Source organism: Mastigoproctus giganteus, chromosome 5 (genome assembly GCF_048544385.1).
Source record: "Mastigoproctus giganteus isolate SK-2022 chromosome 5, ASM4854438v1, whole genome shotgun sequence".
Lineage (NCBI taxonomy): Eukaryota > Metazoa > Arthropoda > Arachnida > Uropygi > Thelyphonidae > Mastigoproctus > Mastigoproctus giganteus.
The window spans coordinates 25,670,609-25,697,784 of NC_143579.1; the positions used below are offsets into that span (position 1 = coordinate 25,670,609).

General features: G+C 37.2%; 1 protein-coding gene across 1 annotated transcript in view; it reads right to left on the reverse strand.

The window, feature by feature from the left end:
- LOC150085249 (centrosomal protein of 120 kDa-like) overlaps window positions 1-27,176 on the reverse strand; it is a 213,987-nt gene that overhangs the window by 151,007 nt on the left and 35,804 nt on the right. Inside the window, exon 2 of the mRNA XM_090374498.1 lies at window positions 6,245-6,586. Coding sequence (XP_090230624.1) covers window positions 6,245-6,586 — 342 coding nt within the window. The remainder of the gene's footprint in view (window positions 1-6,244; window positions 6,587-27,176) is intronic.

Sequence of the window (27,176 nt, forward strand, 5' to 3'; positions counted from 1 at the left end):
TTTGAAGAAATTCAGAGGTTAATTGGATATTAGTTATCTATGTGAGGAAGAAAGTGCATAATTTGTATTTTCTTATCTACTTTTTCTTTTCTTTTTTCAAAATTTTTTGGCTGGTGCAGTAAAAGCCTGTGGCTTCACTGCACTGCATGGCTAATACTAGTGCTAATACATGTACATCCATAGAAAAACTCATTGTCACTTTTATTTGGGTGACCCCAAGTTTCTGTTGGCTCTCTTATGTTAGTGTTAGTTTTCATACTCAAGATTTTAAACTCCCTTATTTTATTAGCAAAGCTCCTAACATTGCTGCTATAAACACAGTTTAGACTAAGTATTTTTTGTCCTGTTTGCTATCCTAACACCTTTAAAGATTTTGTAGGCAGCTTGTTTCTCTAGCCAACTTCTGCTCATTTAACGTATAAAATTCCACACCTTCCAATGCCTGACATTTGTACTATCTATCACTCACTCACTCACACTCTCACACACACACACACACACACACACACACACACACACACACACACACACACACACACACACACACACACCTCAAAAAGTTGTAGGGGTTTCACAGGCCCTGACAAGTGGCCAACTTCGTTTTTTATTTACAGAAAAGTTTTTTAAGTTTTCTGAATTCTGATTGCAGTATTTATTTTATGTGACTTTTTAATTTTTAATAAAAAATGCTCTTTTTTACAAATTATTTTTAAAGAAATAAAAAATATATTATTTCAGCTGAAAATGAGACAAAAAAAGTTGCCATAGTTATAAGCATGAAACTAATAATAACTTCCATTTTTCAGTGCAGAAAACCATTAAGATCTTGAAAACTAACACCAACACATATATTATCTAAGCAAGCAGAAATTTGTAGAAACTTCTACATCAATTCTGCCAAAAAAAAGGGGGGAGCCATTACAGTAATAAAATATAAACATGAATACAGAAATGTGAAACTAATAAACTAATAGTTACTTCCATTTATCAGTGCAGAAAACGAATAAGAAGACAGTACTTCAAAATTAGTGCACATCCACTTTTTTCCACCTTAGAATTCTGTTTGTTTGTTTCAATATGCATTCAGCAATATTTCTTAATTCAAAATATTTTAATATCAAAAGATTGAGTAGTTCTTTATATATAAAAAAAAAAAAAAAAAAAACTGAAAAACCAGAGTCCTTATTATTCATTTAACAAATCTGTACACAGAAATTATTAAAAAAGTTTAAAGGTGGTTTTTCTTCCACCACTCCACATCAAACTAGGGTTCATGAAAAATTTTGCAAAGGTTTTGGAAGTGAACAGTCCTGCATTCACATACTTACAAGAGAAATTTCCAATATTTAGTATGGAGAAGATTAAAGCAGGAGCGTTTGTTGGTCCACAAATAAGACAACTTTTCAAAGATGAACAATTCGAATGTGTCCTTGGTGATAGCGAGAAATCGGTGTGGAAAGCCTTTCGAAATGTTTCAACTAGTTTTCTAGGAAATGTTAAAGCTGGCAACTACAGGCAGCTTGTGGAATATCTTATTACTGCTTATGAAAAACCAGGGTGAAACATGACATTGAAGATGTATTTCTTCCACTCACACCTGAATTTTTTCCCGCCAAACTGTGGTGCCATCAGCGACAAACATGGTGAGCGTTTCCATTATAGACATTGCAGCGATGGAACAGAGATGAAAAAGCAAATGGAGTGCCGCCATGTTAGCCAGTTATTGTTGGATGGTGAAAAGAGATGCTTCTGAAGCTGAATACAAGTGAAAGGTGAAAAGGTCCCATGTCTGATATACTGTGTTCATAGCTACATCTTACTGCCATATAAATAAAAAATACCTTGTATAAATGTAAAAAAAACTACTTTTTTTGAAAACAAGTGCCAATCTGCACCATTTAAGCACCATTTCTGTATTTAGCACCCCAAAATCTGTAAAATAAACTTACTTTCATGCCTGTAACAAGATATGACCCAAAATTTGTTGTTCAGTGTAATATGTTTTGTTTTAGCAATAATCATTGACTTTTTCTGGTAAACCTTTACTTTGACCTAGTCCTAAAAGAACAAAAAAAAATATATATATATATATATATTATTAGGGTCAAATCAGTGCTATTTGTAGGTCACTTGTGGGCTAACATACACTGTACATCAGTATGGATTGTGAAAACACTGTACACCAGTACAGGGGTTTTGCTACCTGTCACCTGTACAGAAAGCCTCAGCTTTAAACTTGCTAGAAACTGGAAGAATTCTTGAATTCATTTGGGGCATTAGTTAGCCACTCTTAAGTGTGTGTGTGGAGTAATGCTTTTCTCTAGGAGTTATTCTTTGGTTTCAGCCAGCATATAATACAAATCTATTCATGAATACTCTGGTAGAGATAAAATACACTACTGCATTATGGTCATAAGACACAGATACACTACAAATACTGATGGTTTTATGTTGCATCAATGACAGACATTAATGTCAAGTGAGTTTTTCACAGGTATGCCAAAGTGTGATGAATGTACTGTCCTGTATAAAGATCATTTCCTGTAAATTTTGGCAGGGATGACTTCAGAAAAAGTAAAATTTAAAAGCAGAGCAAGATATCTTTCTGAATTTTCATTAACATTGGTAGAGCTTTTGTATTGGTGATTTTGCACAAATATAGTATCATATAACAAGTAGTGAAGTCCATAGTAGTGGAATTGTATTAATTTAATTGTGCTAAATATGTAGGTTGTAATCACATGGGTTGGCATATATATTTTTTTTGTTTCTGCTAAGAAATTTTATTTCTAGTAAGCTATACTAATTTAAAATTCTACAAATGTAAAAGTACAGCGTAATACGTATAATGTAAACTTGATCAGTTTAGTGTATTATCCTCAAATTAAATTGAATTTAAGTGGAAATCATGCCTTGAACTATAGCAGCAAAGCAACAGGCTCAAAGTAGTGGGAGTGTTGTGGCTCAGGGAGGCCTGAAAGGGATGATTATCCTAGGAATTACAGCCTAAAAAAATTTTCTGCTTGTGCAATGTATGTGTACTTTCTGGAACAGGCCATGATACAGCCATGATAAAGCCAAGGGAATGTCTTTGTGTATTCAATGCAGTGTGGAGAAATTAGGGAACAACTCAGTGTTCTGATGGACATTTTATGAGAACTTGAAGAGTAGGGTGGACGCTCTTGAAGAAATTAAAATGGAAGAGGGGATCAAGTTCTCAGCTGCCCAGCACAATGCCAGAGCTCACACTTGTGCATCAGGTAACACAGCAGCAATCTCCAAGGTGGAAAATGCTGGTCTCACAAGAGATAGTTCTTTTTGGTGACTCTATTCTCAGGGAAATGGGAAATATATTGTGCAAGAAGGAAGGTGGAATAGGATCAGGGTATATCTGCCAGGGGCAAAAGTAGATGTTGTAGAGCAGATATCTTTTAAGGGCATGAAAAAAAAGTGATATTGTTGTATATGTGGGCACTAATGATATTAAGGGTAGGAGATCTGAGGAATAACTAAACAAGTATAGGGCAGTGTTGAGAAAAAGGCTCACATCTGGTGAGTATGGGCTTGGCACACCCGGGGTCCTGAGCAGGATATCATCATTCATCTCTTTCTTGGTGATTCCTTTCCACTTCTGACTCTTTGTTTTCTCTCTCGCTCTCTTTCAGGGTAATTCAGAATTTTTTTTTTTTTTTTTTTTGGCTGGTGCAGCATAAGCCTCAGGCTTCCTTGCACCATATGGCTAATAATAATAACCTTTTAAGAGTTCCCATGTGTTTTCCAGTTATGTTTTTCTAGTTAATTATTCATAAAAACCCTTAAAATATTCTTCTTAAGTAAGAGACAATGTAATATTTAGAAGAGAGCACAAACAGCGGCCAGTTGATGCACCATTGAAATACTGGAGCAGAACCTGTGAGTTCAGCATACCTAAAATTCGACTAATTACTCATCAAAAGTCATAAAATGTTTCTCCCAAGGTTGAAACATGCCATATCTAGAATTGGTGAGTGTAACAGTGAGTTATCTTTAACTAAAATGGCAATCATTTAATGTGAAATCAAACTATCAGAGTAGGATGTGAAAGGTCTTACGCATTAGCAATACACAAACATTGCAAAAAAGGTTCACGTGGTACCTGCCTGGTACTTTGACCTAATTATTCTGCAGAAACTGTTAAAATACCATCTTCAGAAACAACTCAAGTAAAACCAGGTCTACATTTAGAAGGTAGAAAAAATCATTAAGCTTAAGCCAACCAAAAATGTAAAATTTTATTTTGCAAAGGACCTGACAGGTCATGCATAACCACTGCCAGAATGAATGCAAATAAGAAATCATAAGGGAAAAATATCACAAACTACATAACCATTAGCATTATTATCAAGAAAAGGTAAGAAATGAAGCCGAAAAATATAAATCATTAAAATGCTTTGTTTAATGTAAAATAAGCTTTAAATGCTTTATTTTAGCTTTTCAGTGCTACTCCATTTAATAATGTGTACAATGTTCTCTAACTGTCAATGGTTCATGAATATATGAATGATAGTAATATTCAGAACAATTTCTACAATACAGTGAAAATGAATATGGGAAAATAATGCAAGAAAAAAAAACAAAACAAAACTTTCATTTTCTTCTCAAAACAGGACTGGGAAGATCACATGACTAGTTTTCATTTTATGCACTAAGATAATTAAAATACGGACACACTAGAAAAAAAATTAGCCACCTGTGAAATTTTTCAGTTAATGATGTGTAACCCCTCCATTTTATATCAATATTAGGTCATTCTGTAAACAGTTAAGGCTGTAATTCATTCAGTTTCATGGATGTTACTGTTGTTTTTGCTTTCCGTTCAAGACAGCCCCTCCCATGTTCTTTATAGCAGGGGTTCTTAAACTGTGGGTCACGACCCCCGGAGGAGTGAAGAAAAAGATTCTGGGGGTCGCAGAAAACATTGACAAACATGATTAAATTAAATATTTATTATAGAACTATTGAAATTATTATACACCAGTGGTTGTTAAACTGTGGGTCGTGAAAAAAAAAAAAAGAATCTGGGGTCACTAATAATTTTGTCTTATGAAAAGGGGTCGTGGATAAAAAAAAGTTTAAGAACCTGTGCTTTATAGGATTTAAATCTGAGGACTTGGCTCATCAATTTAAATGCCCTACCATTCCCTCATGTTCCTTGTGCCAGTTAAAAACAGCAGAAGCTCTGTGAACCAGACAACTGTCCAGTTCAGAGGGTCTCCTGTATTTTGGGAATATCAAAATCACAAGTGTCCCTCGAATGTTCAGCAAAAGGCACAAACTGAAATCATTCCGATTCATCCTAGTTGGAATTTCAAGTAAGGGACCCACCAGGTTGTACGACACCTTGCACACAGTCTGGATGAATGCCTCATTGTGTCTCCTGTACACTTGGTTCCTGGCATCATTAGAGCATAGGAAAAATTTGGATTTGTCAGATCACACAATAGTTTTCCGATCATTAGGACTTCAGTTTTTATGTCTTTTAGCCCATAAAATTCAGGCATTTTTGTTTACTAGATGCAATATTCTTCACCAATCACAATCACTTAGCACAGATTTTTGACCACAATGCTGAAACTGATTTCTGGTGGATTTTGATTCACACCATTCCTTAAATACTCTTATTATGATTTTTTTTTTATGAGACACCAACATATTCGACTACTTCTTTAACAGGATGTCCTTTAGACCTGCTAAATGCTCTCACTAACATCTTTTGTGCACCCAACCTTTAGGAGTAAAAATTCTTGCTTTGATCACAGCTGGTATATCTGTAAATAGAGAAAATGGGTTAACTTTATATTCTACTTGCAGTGCTATAAGCATAGATGATAACACACTCAATCTGTTATATGTCCTACATGCACAATTTTTTGTCTGGCATCTGTATACACAGAAAAATTTCTAAAGCATATTTCTTTTTCTTTCTAAAATGCATTTTCTGTCCAAATTAGAACCATATAATTCTAAAATATAGTACAATTTCCATAGCAATTAGCCAATTTTTTTGCAGATAGATCATCTTTAATTTAGAGATGCTTTAAAATACAGAATTTTAGAAGTTTTAAATATTACTTGTGCCTAAATGAATAAGTTGACACTTTTGATAATCATCATCAAGGAACAGTTGTTTTTTTTCAAGCAATTTTGCATTAATTTTCACTACTAAAATTTTACCAAAGAAGGTTATTATCCAAACTTTACCTACCCGACTAAGATTTTCAGCAAATGCCAAGGTAACTGAAAAGATATATCGTTCTGTAGTTTCATCTTCAGGACCAATCTGATAAAATCCTTCTTCTGTACTAAGCCTGGGTATTAGGCTGTTATGTTTAAAAGATAGATTTGGGGAAACATTTACACGTGGGTAATTATCTATCTTCTTTTGATGATTTGGCAAACCATTTTGTTCAAATGATGTCTGCTGCAGCATTTTCTGATGAGCAACTTCTCTTGATTGAATTTCATCCTTTTCCAAACGTATTGATAAAAGAATTTCTGGCTTGCACTTCTGATACTTTGGATTCAGTAATGGATACCATATAGAAGGCTAAATCAAACAGCAAAAATAATTACATATTTTGGGGATAAACTGAACTAAATATCAAAATATTGGATTAAATAACTGCAATACATGAGTCACAATATTAATAAGCAAACATATTTTCTTATCAAATGACATTATGTTGTAATATCATGTAAATTACAATTTACTTATTCTAAATTTTCTTTCCAATAAAAAAGAAAATAGGATAGGGGTGTAATGCAGATATTTATAGTGTTTTTAAAGTCAATAAAGCCATACAACTGCATATATCTTCACTTATAATTGTGGAAATACCATATGATTTGGTTTATGTGTAAATCAGAATTTAACAACAGATGGTAGCACACATAGCAAACATGCAAAGTCCCTTGTAGAGTTATGCTGTTCATTTTCTGAGTAACCATGGAAGATATGTTAATCTTTAATAGGAATTTTTTATTGTGGAGTAATGTTTCAAATTGAATTCCTTTGCAGAAGTTAAACAGGAATATAGACAGTGTTATATTTAAAGACATATTAGTTATCAAGTTTGCCATATGAAAATTGTGAGACTGGCTGTGTGGCTAAAGAACCAATGCAGCAGGCCTAAAAATTCCAGGATATTGGCAATTTCTTTATGGAAATAGTTAATCCAGCAATAATATCTGGAAATGTTTGAGAGGTTCATAGATCAATCAGACAACATGGAATGTTGGGAAGGAGATTTCCCACAAGACATATGTGTGTATGCAACTATGCACGTGCATGCAAACCAGTGCGTTAAATGCTGACATTTTCCAAGAAATGCTTCAGCATGTCACTTGCTTCACTGAAAATGTGCCGTCTGGTCCACACTTATTTAGCACAGAATGGCAAGCACTTACAATCCCTTTTAACACATTGCAGCTTTAAACAAAAAGTCTACATATCAGTCAAAACATAAGTTTGCTCCTGCAACTGGAAATATATATGCAATTGTATATGTTCAGCAAATGACTCTGTATGAAGGAATCTACATGCATAAGCTGATGCTATCGAGGCAGTATTAGGTGGGTCGGAAAACTGCCAGCTTGGGGGAATGCACAGACTAAAAGGTTAACAGTGGCCACAAGCAGACGCAAAAGTGATTCTTACATTACTTCTATTAGAATGAGCATCAATCTAGAAAGCAAGGTAATGGAGATTTCCAGGACTGTTGGGAGTCATAGTGGAGCAAGTAAATACATGGGCTGTGTTAGGGTAACCAAGAGTAGGAACAGGTGCATGTATACTTGCATGTACACCAATACTAGGAGAATAGTTAATAAATTTGATGAGCTTGAAGTGCTAATCAAGACATCAAAGGCAGATATTGTTGGGATATCAGAGACGTGGTGTCACACAGATACAAGCAGTGCAGAATTGGAATTTGGGGAGTATAATGTGTACAGGAAGAATAGACAGGACAGGAAGGGAGGAGGGGTTATGCTGTTAGTTAAGAAACACAAAATCTGAGGAAGTGCATCCAATTGATGTTGATGGACAATACAGTGTTTGGTATGAAGTAAGCACTGGGAAAGGAAAAATGAGAGTAGGTGTGTGTTATAGGCCTAATGAATCTGATGAGTATAATGAGCAATTGTGCAAAGAAATAGAGTGGACCAGTAAATCAGAATGTCTTATAATGGGGGATTTTAACTTTACAGATATTAACTGGAACTTGTGGGTAGTTCACTCGCACACTAGCAAGACTTTTGTGGATTTACTGGATGATTATTTTCTCCAGCAACATGTTCGAGAGGCAACCAGAGGAAGTAATACTCTTGATCTGATTATCAGTAGTGATTATTCATGCATTAAGAATTTAGATAAAGGAACCACTGGGTGACAGTGATCACAATGTACTGATGTGGGAATTACTTAAAGATGTAACTACCATCAAGGCTAAAGGGAAGGGCTTTTGCTTATTAATGGTGATTACAGAGGTCTCAGATGGTTTTTAAATTCTGTACAGTGGGATCAACTGATGATGTTACAAATGTTGAATTCTAAATGGGAAGCCTTCGGGGACTTAATTTTGGAGGCTACTAGGCTTTTCATTCCAACTAAGAAATACTGTTCACGGTTTAGGCATAAATGGATGTCAGATGAATTGATGAGGCTCGTGGCAGAAAAGAAGATTGCATGGGATGCATATAAAGTATCAGGTGATACAGAAGCCTATGGCAGGTATAAAATAGTGTGTAATCAAGTCACAAAGGAGGTTAGACAGGCAAAGGCAGATTAAGAGAAATCTTTGGCAAAAGGATGCAAAGAAAAACAGCAAAGAGTTCTTTACTTATGTAAACTCTAGAAGGAAAGGGATAAATCAGATTGGACCACTTAGCATGGATGGGTTGACTATCGATAGTCGTGCTCAGGCAGCTGATAAACTGAATGAGTATTTTACATCTACATTCACACATACAGAGTTATTCAATGAGGGGAGTGCCAGAAGATTATCATATGCTAACAGGGAGCTAAGTGATTTTGTAATAACTCAGAGCAAAGTGGAGGAGAAATTGTTGAAGTTAAACATGAGGAAGGCACCTGGGGTGAATGGGATCTATCGAGTTATATTAAAGGTGGCAGCAAAGGAAGTAAGCAAACCCTTAGCCATAATTATGAGAGCTTCCTTGGACTCAGGGGAGGTCCTCATGGACTGAGGGGTGCAAATGTATCACCAATTCACAAAGTGAGTTCAAAATTTGACACAAGTAACTATAGACTTATTAGTTTAACTTACGTTCTGGGGAAAATAATGGAATCACTGGTTAAAGATGCACTGCAAGATCATCTTGACAAGACTGCAGTAATAGTTAAGACACAGAATGGGTTTGTTAAAAGGTTTGTCTTGTCTGACCAATTTGATTGGATGCAGTGATGTGGTCACAAAGGAACTGAATGCCAAAAATAATTTTGATATCATATACTTGGATATCAGGAAAGCTTTTGATACTGTTGCACATGGAAGACTGCTGTAGAAATTGGAGAGGTATGGCATTAAGGGTAAGTTGCTACAATGGATAAAGGGATTGTTGTGTGGGAGACAACAGAGAGTGGTAATCAATGGATACTGCTCTTCGTGGACAAATGTTATTAGTGGAGTTCCCCAGGGTTGTTTTGTATATTTATCAATGATATCATTGAAGGTATATCAGGTTTAATGTCCAAGTTTACAGAAGATACAAAGGTTGGTAGGATTGTTAATGACAGTAATGACAGTATGCTACTGGATCTAGATAAGCTGTGAAAATGAGCTGAGATGTGGCAACTGAAGTTTAACATTGACAAATGCAAAGTACTGCATATGGGTAGCAATAATTGAAGAGAAACGTACCAACTGTGTGGTACTACACTCAGGGAAGTGTAAAGTGAAAAAGACCTGGCGGTAATTGTGCAGTCAAATAATAAGTTCACTGAGTAGTGCAGATGAGCTGCCAAGGCAGGTCATGGAGTCTTGTCAATGATATATAGGAATTTTACTAATAGGGATAGGAAGGTGATTATCACATTATAAAAGGCAATGGTCAGACCACACCTAGAGTACAGTACTGTGTACAGGTCTGGAGGCCTCATTTTAGGAAGGATGTAGAGTTGCTAGAACGATTACAAAGAAGAGCAACAAGATTGGTGTGGGCAATGTATGGATATGATCCATATCCACACATTCCAGATCCAGAGAATAAGATTAAAAATCCTAATAGAAAACAATGTCATCATGAAGGCCAAAACAGGTGTGGTAGTCAAAATTGTATGTGCTGTTGCACTTTTTTAATGAGGGAATGGTGTTAGTAGAATTCATTCTGAGATGTCACTATTAATGCAGACTATTGACAAAAAGTTTTAAAAGGTGAAGAAAGACAATATGCCATAGACAATCTGAAAAATGCTGAAATCTTTGGTTCCAATCATCATGACAATGCACTATGTTACACATCATTTGCCATCTGGAAATTTTTGACACACAATTCATTCCCATCGCCCTATTTGCGTGATTTGGCATCATCCAACTGTTGGCTATTAAAACAGAATATGAAAGGAAAATGATTTTAGTTAATTCAAGAAATCCAATCAAAAAAAAGATGGTGAACTGCCTAAAAGCATTTATAAAGAAAGACTTCCAAAACTGTTTTGATCAGTGGTAAACTAAACAAATATTTAAAAGTCAGTGCTCTAATTGAATTATTGGAAAATAAAGTATCATTCCTAAATTATATGGAAAAAACTATACTCCATTTCTTTTTTCTTTTTCTTTTTTTTTTACAAAAACCCTAAACACGAGAGGTATTAGAACATATAGTACTTAGTATCATGCTTGGGTTGGAGGTTGAGTAGGCGAAAGAAGATATTTGTTGACATTGGACTTGAACTTCGGTAGACTGTAATTTTCAGCAAAGACATATGAAGGTTGTTCCAGAAAACGGCAGTTGAATGAATAAATGAGGAAGATGAAAAGTTGGTTCTGTGAGTTTGAAGTTGGACAGTAAATAGATGTTGGCTGGTGGCGGCACACATTCAGACTCTTTTCAAAGAAAGAGCAGGAATAATAGAATCCAACTGAGAAGAACAGTGCCCATGGATATTTCTGTAGAAAAGGAATGCAGCAGAAACAGTATATCTATTAGACAGCGAGTGGAGAGACTCTGTTAGAGATGAGTCATTAATTAACCCTCTTCTGAATGAAATCTAGAAGCCTGAGAAAGGTTTTGGAGGCACTGCCCCAGATGTAGGAACAATATTCCATGGTAGGGCATTTGCAACTTGTACAGAGTGAACAGCTGTTTGGAAGAAAAGTAACGTTGAGAGTGAAAGAGAAAACCAAGTTTATTAAATGCAGAGGAAGCAATATTTGTAATGTGCTCGTGTCAAGAAAGATTAGAAGTCAGGGTAATCCCCAAAAGAGTTATATCAACCTGTCTAGAAATCAGAGTGTCACAAAAGATAAGCATAGGAGCAGAAGAATCCTTTTTGCAAGATATAAGAAGATATAAATAAGCCAAGACTGAGTTTTAGAAAGACTGAAATCAACTAAGTTGTCTTTGCCCCACTGAAGAATTACCTGGAGATCAGCATTTAAGGAATTGATTGCAGATATTCGAGAAGTTGAAGCTGATTGAGCAGGGCAAGGTTTCTCACAATGGAAAGTGGGATGCAATGTGTTATCATCGGCAAAACTATGGATAGGATTTCAGTCGATGGATGAAGGTTATTAATATACAAGAGGAAATGAGTGGGGAAAGAACTGAACCCTGGGGGGGAAAAAGCATTAGTAGAGAAGTTAGATGACAGAGTGCCATCTACCATCACCCACAGTGAGCAATCAGAGAGAAAACTGGATAACCAACTACAAAAAACAGTTGGCAAACCATAAGATGGAAGCTTATTTAGAAGACCTTTACACCAAACACGATCATAAGCCTTTGAGATGTCAAGAACAACTGCTTATGTTTCACCAAACTTTTCCATTAAATTTATCCATAAATGGGTAACATAAGCGAGAATATCACCAGTGGATCGACACTGACGGAATATGTACTGGCGATCGTTGATTTGACAGAAGGTTTCTCGGTAGTTTAAGAGTTTGTGGTTAATTAATTTCTCCATTACTTTAGAAAGAGTAGAAGTAATTGCAATGGGACGATAATTGGATGGGAGGGATTTGTCACCCTTTTTAGGAAGGCTCGATATGAGCAAATTTCCAAGCAGAAGGAAAAACACCTTTGAAATAAGAAAGTGAAAAAAGGCAGCAAAGAAGAGGAGTAAGTTCAGGAGCACAGATTTTGAGAACAAGTGGATAATATACTATCAGAAACTGGAGTTTTCTTAGCATCAAGATTCGTCAAAATCCTTCTGACATCCTTTTGATGGAAGACTACAGGAGGCACTGAATGGAGCATGCTGAGAATGGTGGGAGGTGTTTTAAGAAGATAATTAATACATGAGTTGGAAGAAAATTGGGATGCTCGCAGGTGAGCTTTATCCTTGGCTGAAGTGTGAACAGAACCATCTGGTTTTGATAGAGGTGGAGCAGAGATGTGCAAAAGTTGTGGCCAATAGCTTTGGCAAGAGACCAGAATGCTCAGCTACCATTAGGGCAAGAAGCAAGTTTTCTATTCTTAGCCTGTTCAAAATCTAGTTTGGACTGATTAATAACTGCTTTACAATTGTTGCGAGCTTTGGTGTAGGTATAAAATGAAACTGAAGAATTGGAAACAAGCCAATTACAATATGCAACATTTTTCTCCTGAACAGCCTTAGCACATTTATTGGAAAATCAAGGTTTAGATAAAGGACAAGATTTTAAAGTGGAGTGTGGGATAAAGGATTCCATTCCTACAAGAATAATTTCACTGACACAATCTGAGCAAACATTGACATCAGAAGTTTTGAAACGGTAGTCTGACAAGGGAAAAGAAAAGAAATCTCGCAGGTCATCCCATTTTGCATTCTTGTAATGCCAAACAACACAATGTTGGGAATAGCCATGAGATAAAGGCTCCATTGGAGAAGAGACAATCACCAAGTTGTGATCTGATGTGCCTAAAGGACCACTCACTTCGACCGTGTACCTAGAAGGGTTGTTTGTGAGCAAAAGATGAAGCGTGTTGGCTGTATGGTTAGGATTGTCCGATATTCTTGTAGGTAAATGAACAATCGGTGTGAGGTCATTAGTAATTGCAAAAGCCTCAGCATCCCGACCAGCTGGGTCAGTGCGACTAGAAAACAGAAGCTAGCTGGCGTTGGGAAAATTAAAATCAGCAAGGAAAATTACCTCACTGTTAGAAAAGTTGGACTGGAGAAAGTCAAGTTTCAAAGAGAGGAAGTCAAAGAGCTCCAAGTGATTAGTGGAGTTGAGAGAACAGTAGAGACAACAGATGATTTGACACAATGAGGTAGAGAGATTTTAAGCCAGAGAAGATCGAAAAGAGAAGATTCCAAATTACCAAGTCATAAACTAATTAAGTCTATGTGAACTTAATTGGTTTATTGATATCTAAAATACAAGAAACAAATGTTTTCTGTATTTTAGAAATCCAGATCATTTAACTAAATGGACTGCCTTTGCTAAACCCATGTTGGGGGTCTGTTTTCAAGTTTTTTTTTTTTTTTTTTAAATGAGAAGACAGTGGCTGACTTTGGCTGGGACACAGTGGCAAAAAAAAATCTTATCAAACTTAAAAAAGAATTAACTGGGCTCAGAATAGAGCAAAGTACCACCCCAATTCATCACACTTGTTGGCAATGTCATGTATATATTTGAATATTAAAAACAAGACAATTTATTAATCCTCCATTGCTTGTACCCAAAATGGAACAAGTATGATTACATGGTATCTGCCCATTGCTTGTACCCAAAATGGAACAAGTATGATTACATGGTATCTGCAAGGCACCTTTTTTTTTTTGCTTTAATTATAAAAAAATAAAATAATTCACAGCTTTTTTTGCTAAATTAAAAACAACATTTTATTAATTTCTATTAATTATTATTATTTGCCAGACTTATTTATCAAATATAAAACAGAAATAAACAAGAGAAACCAAAAATAATGTTTTTACCATATATTTTAAAATTTTCATGGTTATTTATCTTCCAAACTGAAACAGAGATACATGGGAGAATTTAATTTCATTTACATATTAAAAAAAAAAACAAAAAAAACAAAAACAGAAAAATTTAAAAAAAAGTGGCATCTGTCATGCCATGTTAGCAGTGGAGAGTTAATGAGTGTTCTGTTTCATAAAATTTTACATTTTGAACTCTTGAGAAACAGCAAATTAATTCGGTGCAACAAAGGAACAGGGTGTGGGAAACTTTTGTTTCTTGTATTTTAGAGAAAATAAACCAATCATTTTGTGATTTCATATAGAGTACAATGTTTTTCATATAATTTAAGAATTAAATAACCCACACGATGTCCTTCGGTTAATAAAGGTAACTGATTTTAAGTTACAGTACAAGATTGTAGGTTATTTAATAAATAGGGTATAACGTAAGTCACTTTACTGAAAGAAAATGTATCTGCAACAGATACAGATAATTTTCAGCAGAAAGAGAACTGTCAAAAAATTGGGGATGTTTGTGTATGTGTGTGGGGGGGGGGATTACAACTCTGTGCAAATAGTTTAAAAAAAAAATAAAAATTGCACAGAGTTGTAGTCCCCCCCAAAAAACTCCCAGCCCAAACAGTACCAACACATGGTACATTAAATTTATAAACTACTAGTATTAGTAGAGGCAAATGATGCAAGAAAGAAAGTTGATAAAACATCAGCAAAAAAAAAAAAAAAATCCCATATCACCTGTCCATGCAGTCCAATAATTTGTCTAGTCCTTCTTTGAATTTATTCACACTACTCACTTACAAAAGACGGAAGTTTGTTCTAACGATCAACAACCAGCTGGCTGAAAGCAAACTTATACACATCTGTCCTGCAACCAATTTTCCTCAATATCAATTTACGTCTCCTCATGTGTGTGTGTAATCTCAACAAGAGGAAGAATGCCATCAATGCTGAGCTCCCTTAATACATTCAAAGCCTTAAATACCTGGGTCAGATCACTTCACCTAACAGGTGTCTAGTCTCCAGACATTGCAATTAGCAAAACTGAAGCCATTCTTGTTAACACCACCATTTTGTTCAACTCACCAATCTCATTGCATTTCTGTGCACCCATTCCAGCAGATAAACAGCCTTTCTAAAATGAGGCTTTCAGACCTATATGCATTACTCAAGGTGTAGCCTAACCATTGCCTTGTGCAATGGGATAACCACCTCCTTATTCCCAAGAGCAAAGTTCCTGTATACCATTGACAAAATCTCAATAGCCATTCTGGCAGCCTGTCACTTCAAAGAACTGAATACCTGACTGCACAATTATCCCCAAGTCTTTTATATTTTCCACTATCCTGAGCATAGTACCACAGTATGTTAATCTGGGATTAGAACTACTCATATGCACTACCTTGCATTTGTCAATTTAATTTTCAACTGCCATTTCTCAACCCATCTGCTTCACTTTTTCTAGACCATTTCAGTAGCTTATCTTGATTATTGTCATTAACTACTCTGCCAACCTTGATATCATTAGTAGAGACATATCTGGTGAGTATGGGCTTGGCACACCCAGGGTCCCGAGCTGGATATCATCATTCTTCTCTTTCTTGGTGATTCCCTTTTCCCTCTCTCTGAGTAACTCAAGAATTTTTGGCTGGTGCAGCAAAAGCCTTAGACTCCCTTGCACCATATAGCTAATGATAATAATAATATGATGCAAAAAAGGAAGCTTATACATCAGCCAAAAAAAAAAAAAAATTCCCATTTCACCCATCTATTTACTCCAAACATTTCTCTATTTCTGCAGTGAATTTATTTAAGCTGTCCACTTCTACAACAACAGATGAAAGTTTGTTCCAAAAATCAACCACTGGCTAAAGGCACATTTCCATACATCTATTCTACAACTGTCTTTCCTCAATTTGAGTTTATGTCCCCTCAGGCAATTAATCTGGGCAAGAGGAAGGATTCCATCAGCACTGAGCTTGCTCAAACCATTCAAGGCCTTATACACCTCAATCAAATCACCTTGTAGGTGCCTAGTCTCCAGACACTGTAATTTGCAAAACTTAAGCCTTTCTTCCTAAGTGCAACCCTTTGTTACATTCACTAATCTTGTTCTTCTCTGTACTCATTCCACCAGCTCTACATCCTTCCTAAAACGAGGCCTCCAGATCTGTGTACAGTACTCAAAGTGTGGCCTGACCACTGCCTTATACAAGGGGATAATCACCTCCTTAGCCCTGCTAGAAAAATTCCTGTATATCATTGACAAGAAACCATGAGCTACTATTGCAGACCATCTGCACTGCTCAGAAAACTTCATATCTTACTGCACAATTACCCAAGGTCCTTTTCATTCTCTACCATCTGCAAAGACATAAGCCCAATGTCTAAGTATCTACTTAGACATTAAGCCTGATATATCTTCATCAATATCATTAATGAAAATAGAAAACAACAATTGGTCCAGCACTGGACCCAGGGAGACACCACTGATAACATTAGTCCAAGAAGAGCAGTGTCCATTAATAACCATTTCCTGTCTTTATCCATAACATTAACTTGTCCTTAATGCCATACTAAGTGGTAGATGACTCTCATCAACCGATGCAATAACACCACTTTGCCTATTGGAGGCTTGAAGTGATGGAACCTATGTTTAGTCTCCAGAATGAACTCCAGCAACCCCCCCCCCCCACAGCTCATCCATCATCCAGTATGACTGATGGTCCTCTAGGCACACAGATCACAATTTCGTGATAGTCTCTTCTCCAATGGAGCCTTTCTCAACATCGTGTTGTTTGGTATTACAATGCAAAATGGGATGATCTGCGAGATTTATTCTCTTCTATCCTTGGTCAGATTACAATCAGTCCTCGTATAGCACGATAGTTGTGTTCCTAGAAACCCTTGTGCAATGCAAAATCGTGCAATATAAACAGCAGGCCCTATGGGAAAAATAGGGTTAGGTGCCGACCACCCAAGATTGAACACACATTTGTAACCAAAACATTACCAAACACAATAAATAATCGCAAAAAAATACTTATGTATTTTATTATGACTATTACGTAATAAAATATTGCTAATGCTTTTGCTTTTATCGTAAGCAAACTTGTTTTTTGTTTGATTTTCTATCCAAACAGATGACGGCCGTTCCATCTCTTCCAATTCTTTGTGTCTTAATCTAATGGATTTTACACTTCCTGCTATCAAAGTTGTTTTTATTTTCTCTGCATTCTTTGTAATTCTCGGCGTTGCCTCATTTAGGTCTGTAGCACGTGCAATATCACATGGTCTTTCATTTCGCTCAAAGCGTTTCACAATTTCATATTTTTTCTCTATCGACAGAGGCGGACTGGCCATAAGCCTTACCGGGAAAACCCCGGTGGGCCGGAGGCCGGTGTGATTTTGGCCATAAACCATAGTATGAGGCCACTATAAATTTTCCCGGGTAAGAATTTTTGATCCAGTCCGCCTCTGTTTATTGATATTGCTTTTCTTTTTCTCTCTGAATCTGCAGTGTCTTCACCAGGACGCTTCCTTTTTACACATTTTAAGTATTTTACTCATTTTTAGGGAATAAAGCACAATTACAAACTGAGGAGGCACGCTTGATATGCATAAACAAAGCTGCGTTCGTGTAGCAACTGAATAAACAACACCGTAAAGGCAGAGATACACTATTAACACCTCACATTTTTACTAAAGCACATTTCAAGGGGTTACTGCCATAAAACAATAAAAACAATTTCCAGTTGCGTCTCTGCTAGTGGAATCTGTTATAAACTGGTAGTAAACTCGATCTAATTGCATTTGCGATAATACCGATAGCTGGAATAGTGTGGGTTTTTACCTTATTATGGTGAAATGTGTTTCCCCTTCACTGATATAAAAAACATAAATACATTTTCAGAATCTTCTTTTCATTCCTATCGTGTTGCATTCGGTTTGGGTGATTCTGCGTTCGACTGCCATTTCTTGTAAATACAAAGGCAAACCGTGCATAAGTGAATTCGGTTCGTGTTATATAAGATATCGTTCCCCTATTTATAAATTGTGTATGATTGAATTCGTGTAATGTAAACACGTGTTATACGAGGACTGACTGTACTGTTTTAAATCTTCTGATTTCAGCATTTGCTCAGATCATGTCAGTGAAATTATTCTTGTGGGGTTCAATTCCTTTATTCCACAATCCACCTTAAAATCTTGTCCTTTATCTAAACTTCGGTTTTCCAATAAATGTGCTAAGAACGTTCAAGATAAGAATGTTGCATATCATAATTGGCTTGTATCGAAAATCTCCAGGTTCATCTTCTGCCTACATCAAAGCTCACAACAATTGTAAAGCAGTTATTAATCAGTCCAAACTAGTTCTTTCAAACAGGCTAAGAGTAGAAAACTCGCTTCTTGCCCAAAATGGTAGTCGAGTATTGTGGTCTCTTGCCGAAACAATTGGCCACAAATTTTGACCATCTCTGTTCCCACCTCTGTCAAAATCAGATGGTTCTATTGCTTCAGCCAAAGATAAAGCTGACCTGCCAGCATCCTAATTTACTTCAATGTATTGTATTGATGATCTTCGTAAACCACCTCCTACCATTCCCAGTTCACTCCATTCAAAGCCCCCTGTGGTCTTATAATAAAAGGATGTCAGAAGGATTTTGAACAATCTTGATGCTAAGAAAGCTACAAGTCCTGATGGTATTTCTCTACTTGTTCTCAAAACTTGAGCTCCTCACTTACTCCTGTTCTGTATAATCTCCTTTCCTCTTTATTATTCCAAAGAGGCTTGGAATAATAAAGCTTCTGCTTGGAAATTTGCTCATATCCAGCCAGTTACTTAAAATTGTCACAAATCCTTCCTATCCAATTATCGTCCCATTACACGGAGAAATCAATTAACTGACAACCCTTAAATTATCTAGAGGCCTTCTATCTGATCAATGATCACTAGAGTGGATTCCGTTAGTTAGTGTAGATCTAATGATGATATTTTGGCTTATGTTACCCCTATATGGAGAAATTCAATGGAGCAGTTTAGTGAAACTCAACCAGTTGCTCTTAACATTTCAAAGGCTTTTGATAGTGTTTGGCATAAAGGTGTCTTCTAAATAAGCTTCCATTTATGGTTTGCCAACTGTTTTTTAGAAATTGGGTATCCAGTTTTCTCTTTGATTGCTTACTATGAATGATAGTAGATGTCTCTCTCTGTCTTCAAACTTCTCCACTAATGCTAGTGTTCCAGATGGTTCAGTTCTTATTCTCACTCTTTTCCTTTTGTATATTAATGACCTTCTTCCATTGACCGGAAATCCTATCCATAGTTCTGCTGATGACAGCACATTGCATTCCACTTTCCAGTTTGAGAAACTTTGCCCTGCACAAACAGTTTCAACTTCTTGAATATCCAATACCAATTCCTTTAATGCTGATCTCCAGGTAATTCTCTGGTGAAGCAAAGATAACATAGTTGATTTCAAACCTTCTAAAACTCAGTACTGTCTTATATCTTGCAAAAAGGATTCTTCTCCACTAATGCTAGTTTTCTCCATGGTTCAGTTCTTATTTTCACTCTTTTCCTTTTGTATATTAATGACCTTCTTCCATTGACCGGAAATCTTCAATTATTATAGCTTAAAGCTTATCTTCAATGACATTCTGATTTCTAGGCAAGATGATATATCTCTATTGGGGATTAGCATTAGCATTAGTAGAGGCATTTGATGCAAGAAAGCAAGCTTATGCAGCATCAGCCAAAAAAAAAAAAAAAAAACCACTTCCACTTCACCCCTCTGTTCGTTCAAAATACCTGTCCAGCTGAGCCTTAAACTTATTTAGGCTATCAACTTCCACGACAAGGGATGGAAGTCTGTTCCACCAACCAACCAGTTGCTGGCTAAAGGCAAATTTCTGCAGGTCTATCCTACATCTGTCTTTCCTCAATTTGAATTTATGCCCTCTCAGGTGATTATTCTGAGCGAGAGGAAGAATCCCATCAGCATTCAGCATGCTCAAACCATTCAATGCTTTATACACCTCTATCAGATCACCTCGCTGGTGCCTAGTCTCCAGACACTGTAATTTGCAAAACTTAAGCCTTTCTTTGTAAGAGCTCCCCTTTGTTCCATTCACTAATCTCGTTGCCCTTCTATGTACTCGTTCTAGCAGCTCTACATCCTTCTTGAAATGAGGCCTCCAGACCAGTATACAGTACTCTCGGTGTGGCCTGACCATTGCCTTATACAAGGGAATAATCACCTCCTTATCCCTGCTAGAAAAATTCCTATATATCATTGACAATACACCATGAGCTACTCTTGCAGCCCATCTGCACTGCTCAGAGAACTTCATATCTGCCTGCACAACCACCCCCAGGTCCCTTTCATTCTCTACCACTGTAATACCACAGAGTTGATATGTTGCTCTGGGGATGCTGTTTCCCATGTGTAGTACTTTACATTTGTCAATGTTAAACTTCATTTGCCACCTCTCAGCCCATCTGCTCAACCTTTCCAGATCCTGTTGCAGCAGCATAGTGTCAGTAGTGTCCTTGACAACCCTGCCAACCTTCGTATCGTCTGCAAACTTTGACATTAAGCTTGATATACCATCATCAATATCATATATAAATACAGAAAACATTAATGGACCCAACACTGAACCCTGAGGGACTCCACTAATAACATTAGTCCACGATGAACAGTGTCCATTGATTACCACTCTCTGTCTTCTCCCTCTCAACCACCCCTTTACCCATAGCAGCAATATGCCTCCAATGCCACACTGCTCCAATTTGTGCAGCAGTCTTCCATGTGCAACAGTATCAAAAGCCTTTCTAAGATCCAAGTATATAATATCAAAGTTATTCCCTACATCCAGTTCTTTTGTGACTGCATCATAGTATCCAATCAAATTGGTCAGGCAAGGCTTCCCCTTAACAAAACTATGCTGTGTCCGAGCTATAACTGAAGTCTCGTTTAGATGATCCTGCAGTGCTTCTTTAACCAGTGTCTCCATTAATTTTCCTGGAACAGGAGTTAAACTCAGAGGTCTATAATTACTTGTGTCAGCCTTTGATCCTCCTTTGTGAATTGGGGTCACATTTACACATCTTCAGTCTGTGGGTACCTCCCCTGAGTCCAAGGAAGCTCTCATAATTATAGCTAAGGGTTTGCTTACTTCCTTTTCTGCCTCCTTTAATATAACTGGATAGATCCCATCCAGCCCACGTGCCTTTCTTGTGTTTATCTTCAACAATTTCTCCTCCACTTTACTCTCGGTTATTACAAGATTCTCTAGCTTACTGCCAGAGTTGAATACACCTCTGACATTCCCCTCGCTGAATAACTTCTCACGTGTGAATGTCGATGCAAAATATTCATTTGGTTTGTTAGCTACCTGAGCAGGATCATCAACATTTGACCCTTCGATATCAAGTGGAATTATCTGATTCATCCCCTTCCTTCTAGAGTTTACATAAGTAAAGAACTCTTTGCTGTTTTTCTTTGCATCCCTTGCCAAAGATTTCTCGTAATCTGCCTTAGCCTGCCTAACCTCCTTTGTAACTTGGTTACATATCAACTTGTATCTATTATGCTTCTGTGTCACGTGTTAATTTGTATGTATCCCATGCATTTTTTTTCTCTGCCATATGTCTCATTAGTTCATCTGACATCCATTTAGGCCTAAACCTTGAACAATATTTCTTAGTTGGTATGCAATGCCTAGTAGCTTCCAAGATAAGTTCTTTGAATGCTTCCCATTTTGAATTTGCTTTTGGTAACATCATCAGTTGGTCCAACTGTATAGAATTTAAATACTGTCTCAGTCCATCGTAGTCACCTTTACGAAAGCAATAACCCTTCCCTTAACCCCTAATGGTAGTTACCTCTTTGAGTAAATCCCACTTCAGCACACTGTGATCATTGCCACCTAGTGGTTCATTTGTCTGCAGATTCTTAATGCATGAAGAATCATTACTGATAATCAAATCAAGGGTATTACTCCCTCTAGTTGCCTCCCATCAACATGCTGATGTAGAAAGCAATCATCCAATAAATCCACAAAAGCCTTGCTAGTGTGTGAGTGACCAGCTGCCAAATTCCAGTCAATATCTGGGAAATTAAAATCCCCCATTATAAGACTCTCTGATTTACTGGCCCACTCTATTTCCCTGTACAGTTTCTTATTATGCTCATCAGAATCATTAGGACTATAGCACACTCCTACTCTCAATTTTGATCTCCCAATGCTTATGTCACACCAAACTGACTCGACACTGCACTGTCTAGCGATGTCGAATGGCTTCACTTCCTTGGATTTTATGTGTTTCTTAACTAATAGCATAACCCCTCCTCCTTTCCTATCCTGTCTATCCTTTCTGTAGCCGTTGTACTCCCCAAATTCCAGTTCTGCATTCCTTATATCTGTATGACACCACATCTCTGATATCCCAACAATATCTGCCTTTGAAGTTTTGAGCAATACCTCAAATTCATCAAATTTATTTACTAAACTTCTAGGATTGCTGTACACGTAAGTATACATGCACCTGTTTCTATTCTTAGCTATCCTAACACAACCCATGTGTTTACTTGTACCGCAATGACTCCCAGTAGTAGTCTCTGAAATATCCTGCATCTTGTTTTTCAGGCTTCTGCTCATTCCAACAGAAGCAGTGCAAGAATCTCTTTCAACTCTGCCAGTGGCCACTGTTAATCTATTAGTCTTTGTCTTCCCCCAAGCTAGCAGTTTTCCGACCCACCTAACACTGCCTTGATAGCATCAGCAAATATTCTTGCACCCTTTCTATTTAAGTGTATCCCATCCCTGTAGAAGCAATCTCTCCTGTTAACAAGTACAAGTAGTGTTAACAAGTACTGTTCAAGGTTTAGGTCTAAATCGATGTCAGATGAATTAATGAGGCTCGGGGCAGAGAAGAAAAAAGTATGGCATGCATATAAATTATCAGGTGACACAGAAGCCTATTGCACATATAAAATGTGTGTGTAATCAAGTCACAAAGGAGGTTAAACAGGCAAAGTCAGATTATCAGAAATATTTGGCAAAGAATGCAAAGAGTTCTTTACTTATTTGAACTCTAGAAGGAAAGGGATGAATCAGATTGGACCACTTAATATAGGTGATGTGACTTTTGATGATCATGCTGAGGAAGCTGATAAACTAAATGGGTATTCTGCATCTACATACACATGAGGAGTTATTAGCTTTGTAAGGGCACGTCATGCAAGAAAGCAAGCTTATATATAGCATCAGCCAAAAAAAAAAAAAAAAAAAAAACCCTTCTCATTTCACCCATTCACTCGCTCCAAATGTTTGTCCAGTTCTGTCTTAAATCTGCTTAAGCTATCAACTTCTACGACCGATGGAAGTTTGTTCCAGCAATCATCCACCCGCTGGCTAAATGCAAACTTCCACACATCTCTCCTACAACCGTCTTTCCTCAATTTGAATTTATGCCCTCTCAGGCGATTATTCTCAGCAAGAGAAAGAATCCTATCTGTATTGAGCATGCTCAAACCATTCAAGATTTATACACCTGAATCAGATCACCTCGCTGGTGCCTAGTCTCCAGACACTGTAATTTGCAAAACTTAAGCTTTTCTTCGTAAGAGCAACCCTTTGTTCCATTCATTAATCTTGTTGCCCTTCTGTGTACTCGTTCCAACAGCTCTACATTCTTCTTAAAATGAGGCCTCCAGACCTGTATACAGTATTCAAGGTGTGGCCTGACCACTGCCTTATACAAGGGGATAATCACCTCCTTATCCCTGCTAGAAAAATTCCTGTATATCAATGACAAGACACCATGAGCTACTCTTGCAGACTGTCTAGTTTGTTAGCTACCTGAGCATGATCATCAACAGTTGAACCATCGATATCAAGTGGACCAATCTGATTCATCCCCTTCCTTCTAGAGTTTACATAAGTAAAGAACTCTTTGCTGTTTTTCTTTGCATCCTTTGCCAAAGATTTCTCGTAATCTGCCTAACCTACTTTGTAACTTGGTTACAGACAGCTTATATCTATCATAGGCTTCTGTGTCACGTGTTAATTTATATGTATCCCATGCATTTTTCTTCTCTGTCACATGTCTAATTAGTTCATCTGACATCCATTTAAGCTTAAATCTTGAACAGTATTTCTTTGTTGGTATGAAAAGCGTAGTAGCTTCCATGATTAATTCTTTGAATGCTTCCCATTTTGAATTTGCTGTTGGTAACATCATCAGTTGGTTCCAATGAACAGAATTTAAATACTGTCTCAGACCACCGTAGTCACCTTTACGAAAGCAAAAACCTTCCCTTTACCCTTGATGGTAGTTACCTCTTTGAGTAAATCCCACTTCAGCACACTGTGATCACTGCCACCTAGTGGTTCCTTTATCCGCAGATTCTTGATGCATGAAGAATCACTACTGATAACCAGATTAGCATTAGCATTAGTAGAAGCATATGATCCAAGAAAGAAAGCTTATGCAGCATCAGCCAAAAAAAAAAAAAACCCCACTTCCACTTCACTCCCTCTAGTTGCCTCTCGAACATGCTGCTGTAGAAATCAATCATACAATAAATCCACAAAAGCCTTGCTAGTGTGTGAGTGACCAACTCACAAATTCCAGTCTATATCCAGGAAATTAAAATCCCCCATTATAAGACACTCTTATTTACTGTCCCACTCTATTTCTCTGCACAATTGCTCATTATACTCATCAGATCCATTAAGCCTATAACACACACCTACTCTCATTTTTCCTTTCCCAGTGCTTATGTCACACCAAACAGACTCAACATTGCATTGTCCACCAACATCAACTGGATGCACTTTCTGAGATTTTGTGTGTTTCTTAATTAACAGCATAACCCCTCCTCTCTTTCTGTCCTGTCTATCCTTTCTGTACACATTGTACTCCCCAAATTTCAGTTCTGCACTGCTTATGTCTGTGTGACGCCATGTCTCTGATATGCCAACAATATCTGCCTTTGATGTCTTGACTAGCACTTCAAGCTTATTGAATTTATCAACTATACTCCTAGCATTTGGTGTACATGCAAGTATACATGCACCTGTTTCTACTCTTAGTTACCGAACACAGCCCATGTGTTTACTTGTTCCACTATGACTTCCAGCAGTCCTGGAAATCCCCATCGCCTTGCTTTCCAGGCTGCTGCTCAATTGCATTTCAATAGAAGTAGTTCAAGAATCACTTTTACCTCTGCCAGCGGCTACTGTTAATCTATTAGTACATGTATCCCCCGCCCAAGCTAGCAGGTTTCCGACCCACCTAACTCTGCCTTGATAGCATCAGCAAATATTCTTGCACCCTTTCTATTTAAGTGTATTCCATCCCTGTAGAAGCAGTCTCTCCTGTTAACAAGCACAGACCAGGCTGAGAAAAATTCTACCCCTTGGGCCTTGCACAATCTTTCCTGGGTCAAATTGATCAACAAGGCTCTCATCATATACTGGTGATGTCTGGGCAGAATTGCAGACAATTTTTCTTGTCTTGATGTCCGGACACTGGAGTGCCAGATTTTCGAAACTTGTTTAATCTGAAAGAGTTTATTATTGGTTTGGGAATGTCATAGTGCTCTCCATTCTGATAGGCATACAGCATGAATCATTAGTGCATAGTCTGAGGCTAGAACAGGGATATTGGTTAAATTTAAGCTGGTTGGGGTTTTTGCAACTTTATCAGCCAGTTTATTGCCTAAAATACCAGAATGTGCTGATACCCAACAAAAGGTGACTAGTTGGTGGCCTTCTTCAATCTTCAGTAATAATTTTCTAATTTAATTTATAACAGGGTGAAATTTATCTGAGGAATTACACAATACCTTGATTGAGCTGAGGGAATCAGTGTAAATTACTGATTTTAAAGAACAGTCAGGAGAGATTTTTTAAAGCTAGTTTGATTGTGAATAATTCAGCTGAAAAGATAGGGCTGCTGATACAATTGTACTCGGAAACACTGCAGCTGCTCCAACTTTTGAATTGGATTTAGAGCCATCTGTGTATATTGGTAAAAAATCAATATATCTTTGAGTGTGAACTGCATGAACTTGTCTAATATTTGATACTTGCAAAACATTCTCTCCCCACTGACAGAGGTAAGTAGCACAGGTTGGTATAGGAGGTGGAACCCAGGATGGTTGAGTACAAGTTGCTACCTGTTGTACGGAATGGATGGAAACATTCCAAACCTGCAGTAGTTCAAAAAGGCAATGATCAGCTGGTTTTACTAAGCAAGGTTTATTGCTGTACAGATTTTCTAATGGTGGATTGAAAAGGTATGACTGAATGGGATGCAAAGCACAACTTTGTATCTTAACAGAATACTTCAGCAATAGCAATTTCCTACGTAAAAATAGTGGCGGCTCGTGAGCATCATGTAAAAGCAGTGGGACCAACTGATGGTGTTACCAACAGCAAATTCAAAATGGGAAGCATTCAAAGAACTTATCTTGGAAGCTACTAGGCTTTACATACCAACTAAGAAATATTGTTCAAGGTTTAGGCCAAAATGGATGTCAGATGAACTAATGAGGCATATGGCAGAGAAGAAAAATGCATGGGATACTTACAAATTAACACATGACACAGAAGCCTATGATAGATACAAGTTGATATGCAACCAAGTTACAAAGGAGGTTAGGCAGGCGAAGGCAGATTACGAGAAATCCTTGGCAAGGGATGCAAAGAAAAACAGCAAAGAGTTCTTTACTTATGTAAACTCTAGAAGGAAGGGGATGAATCAGATTGGTCCACTTGATATTGATGGGTCAACTGTTGATGATCCTGCTCAGGTAGCTAACAAACTAAATGAATATTTTGCATCGACATTCACACATGAGGAGTTATTCAGCAAGGGGAATGCCAGAGGTGTATTCAACTCTAGCAGTAAGCTACAGAATCTTGAAATAACTGGGAGTAAAGTGGAGGAGAAACTGTTGAAGATAAACACAAGAAAGGCACCTGGGGTGGATGGGATCTATCCAGTTAT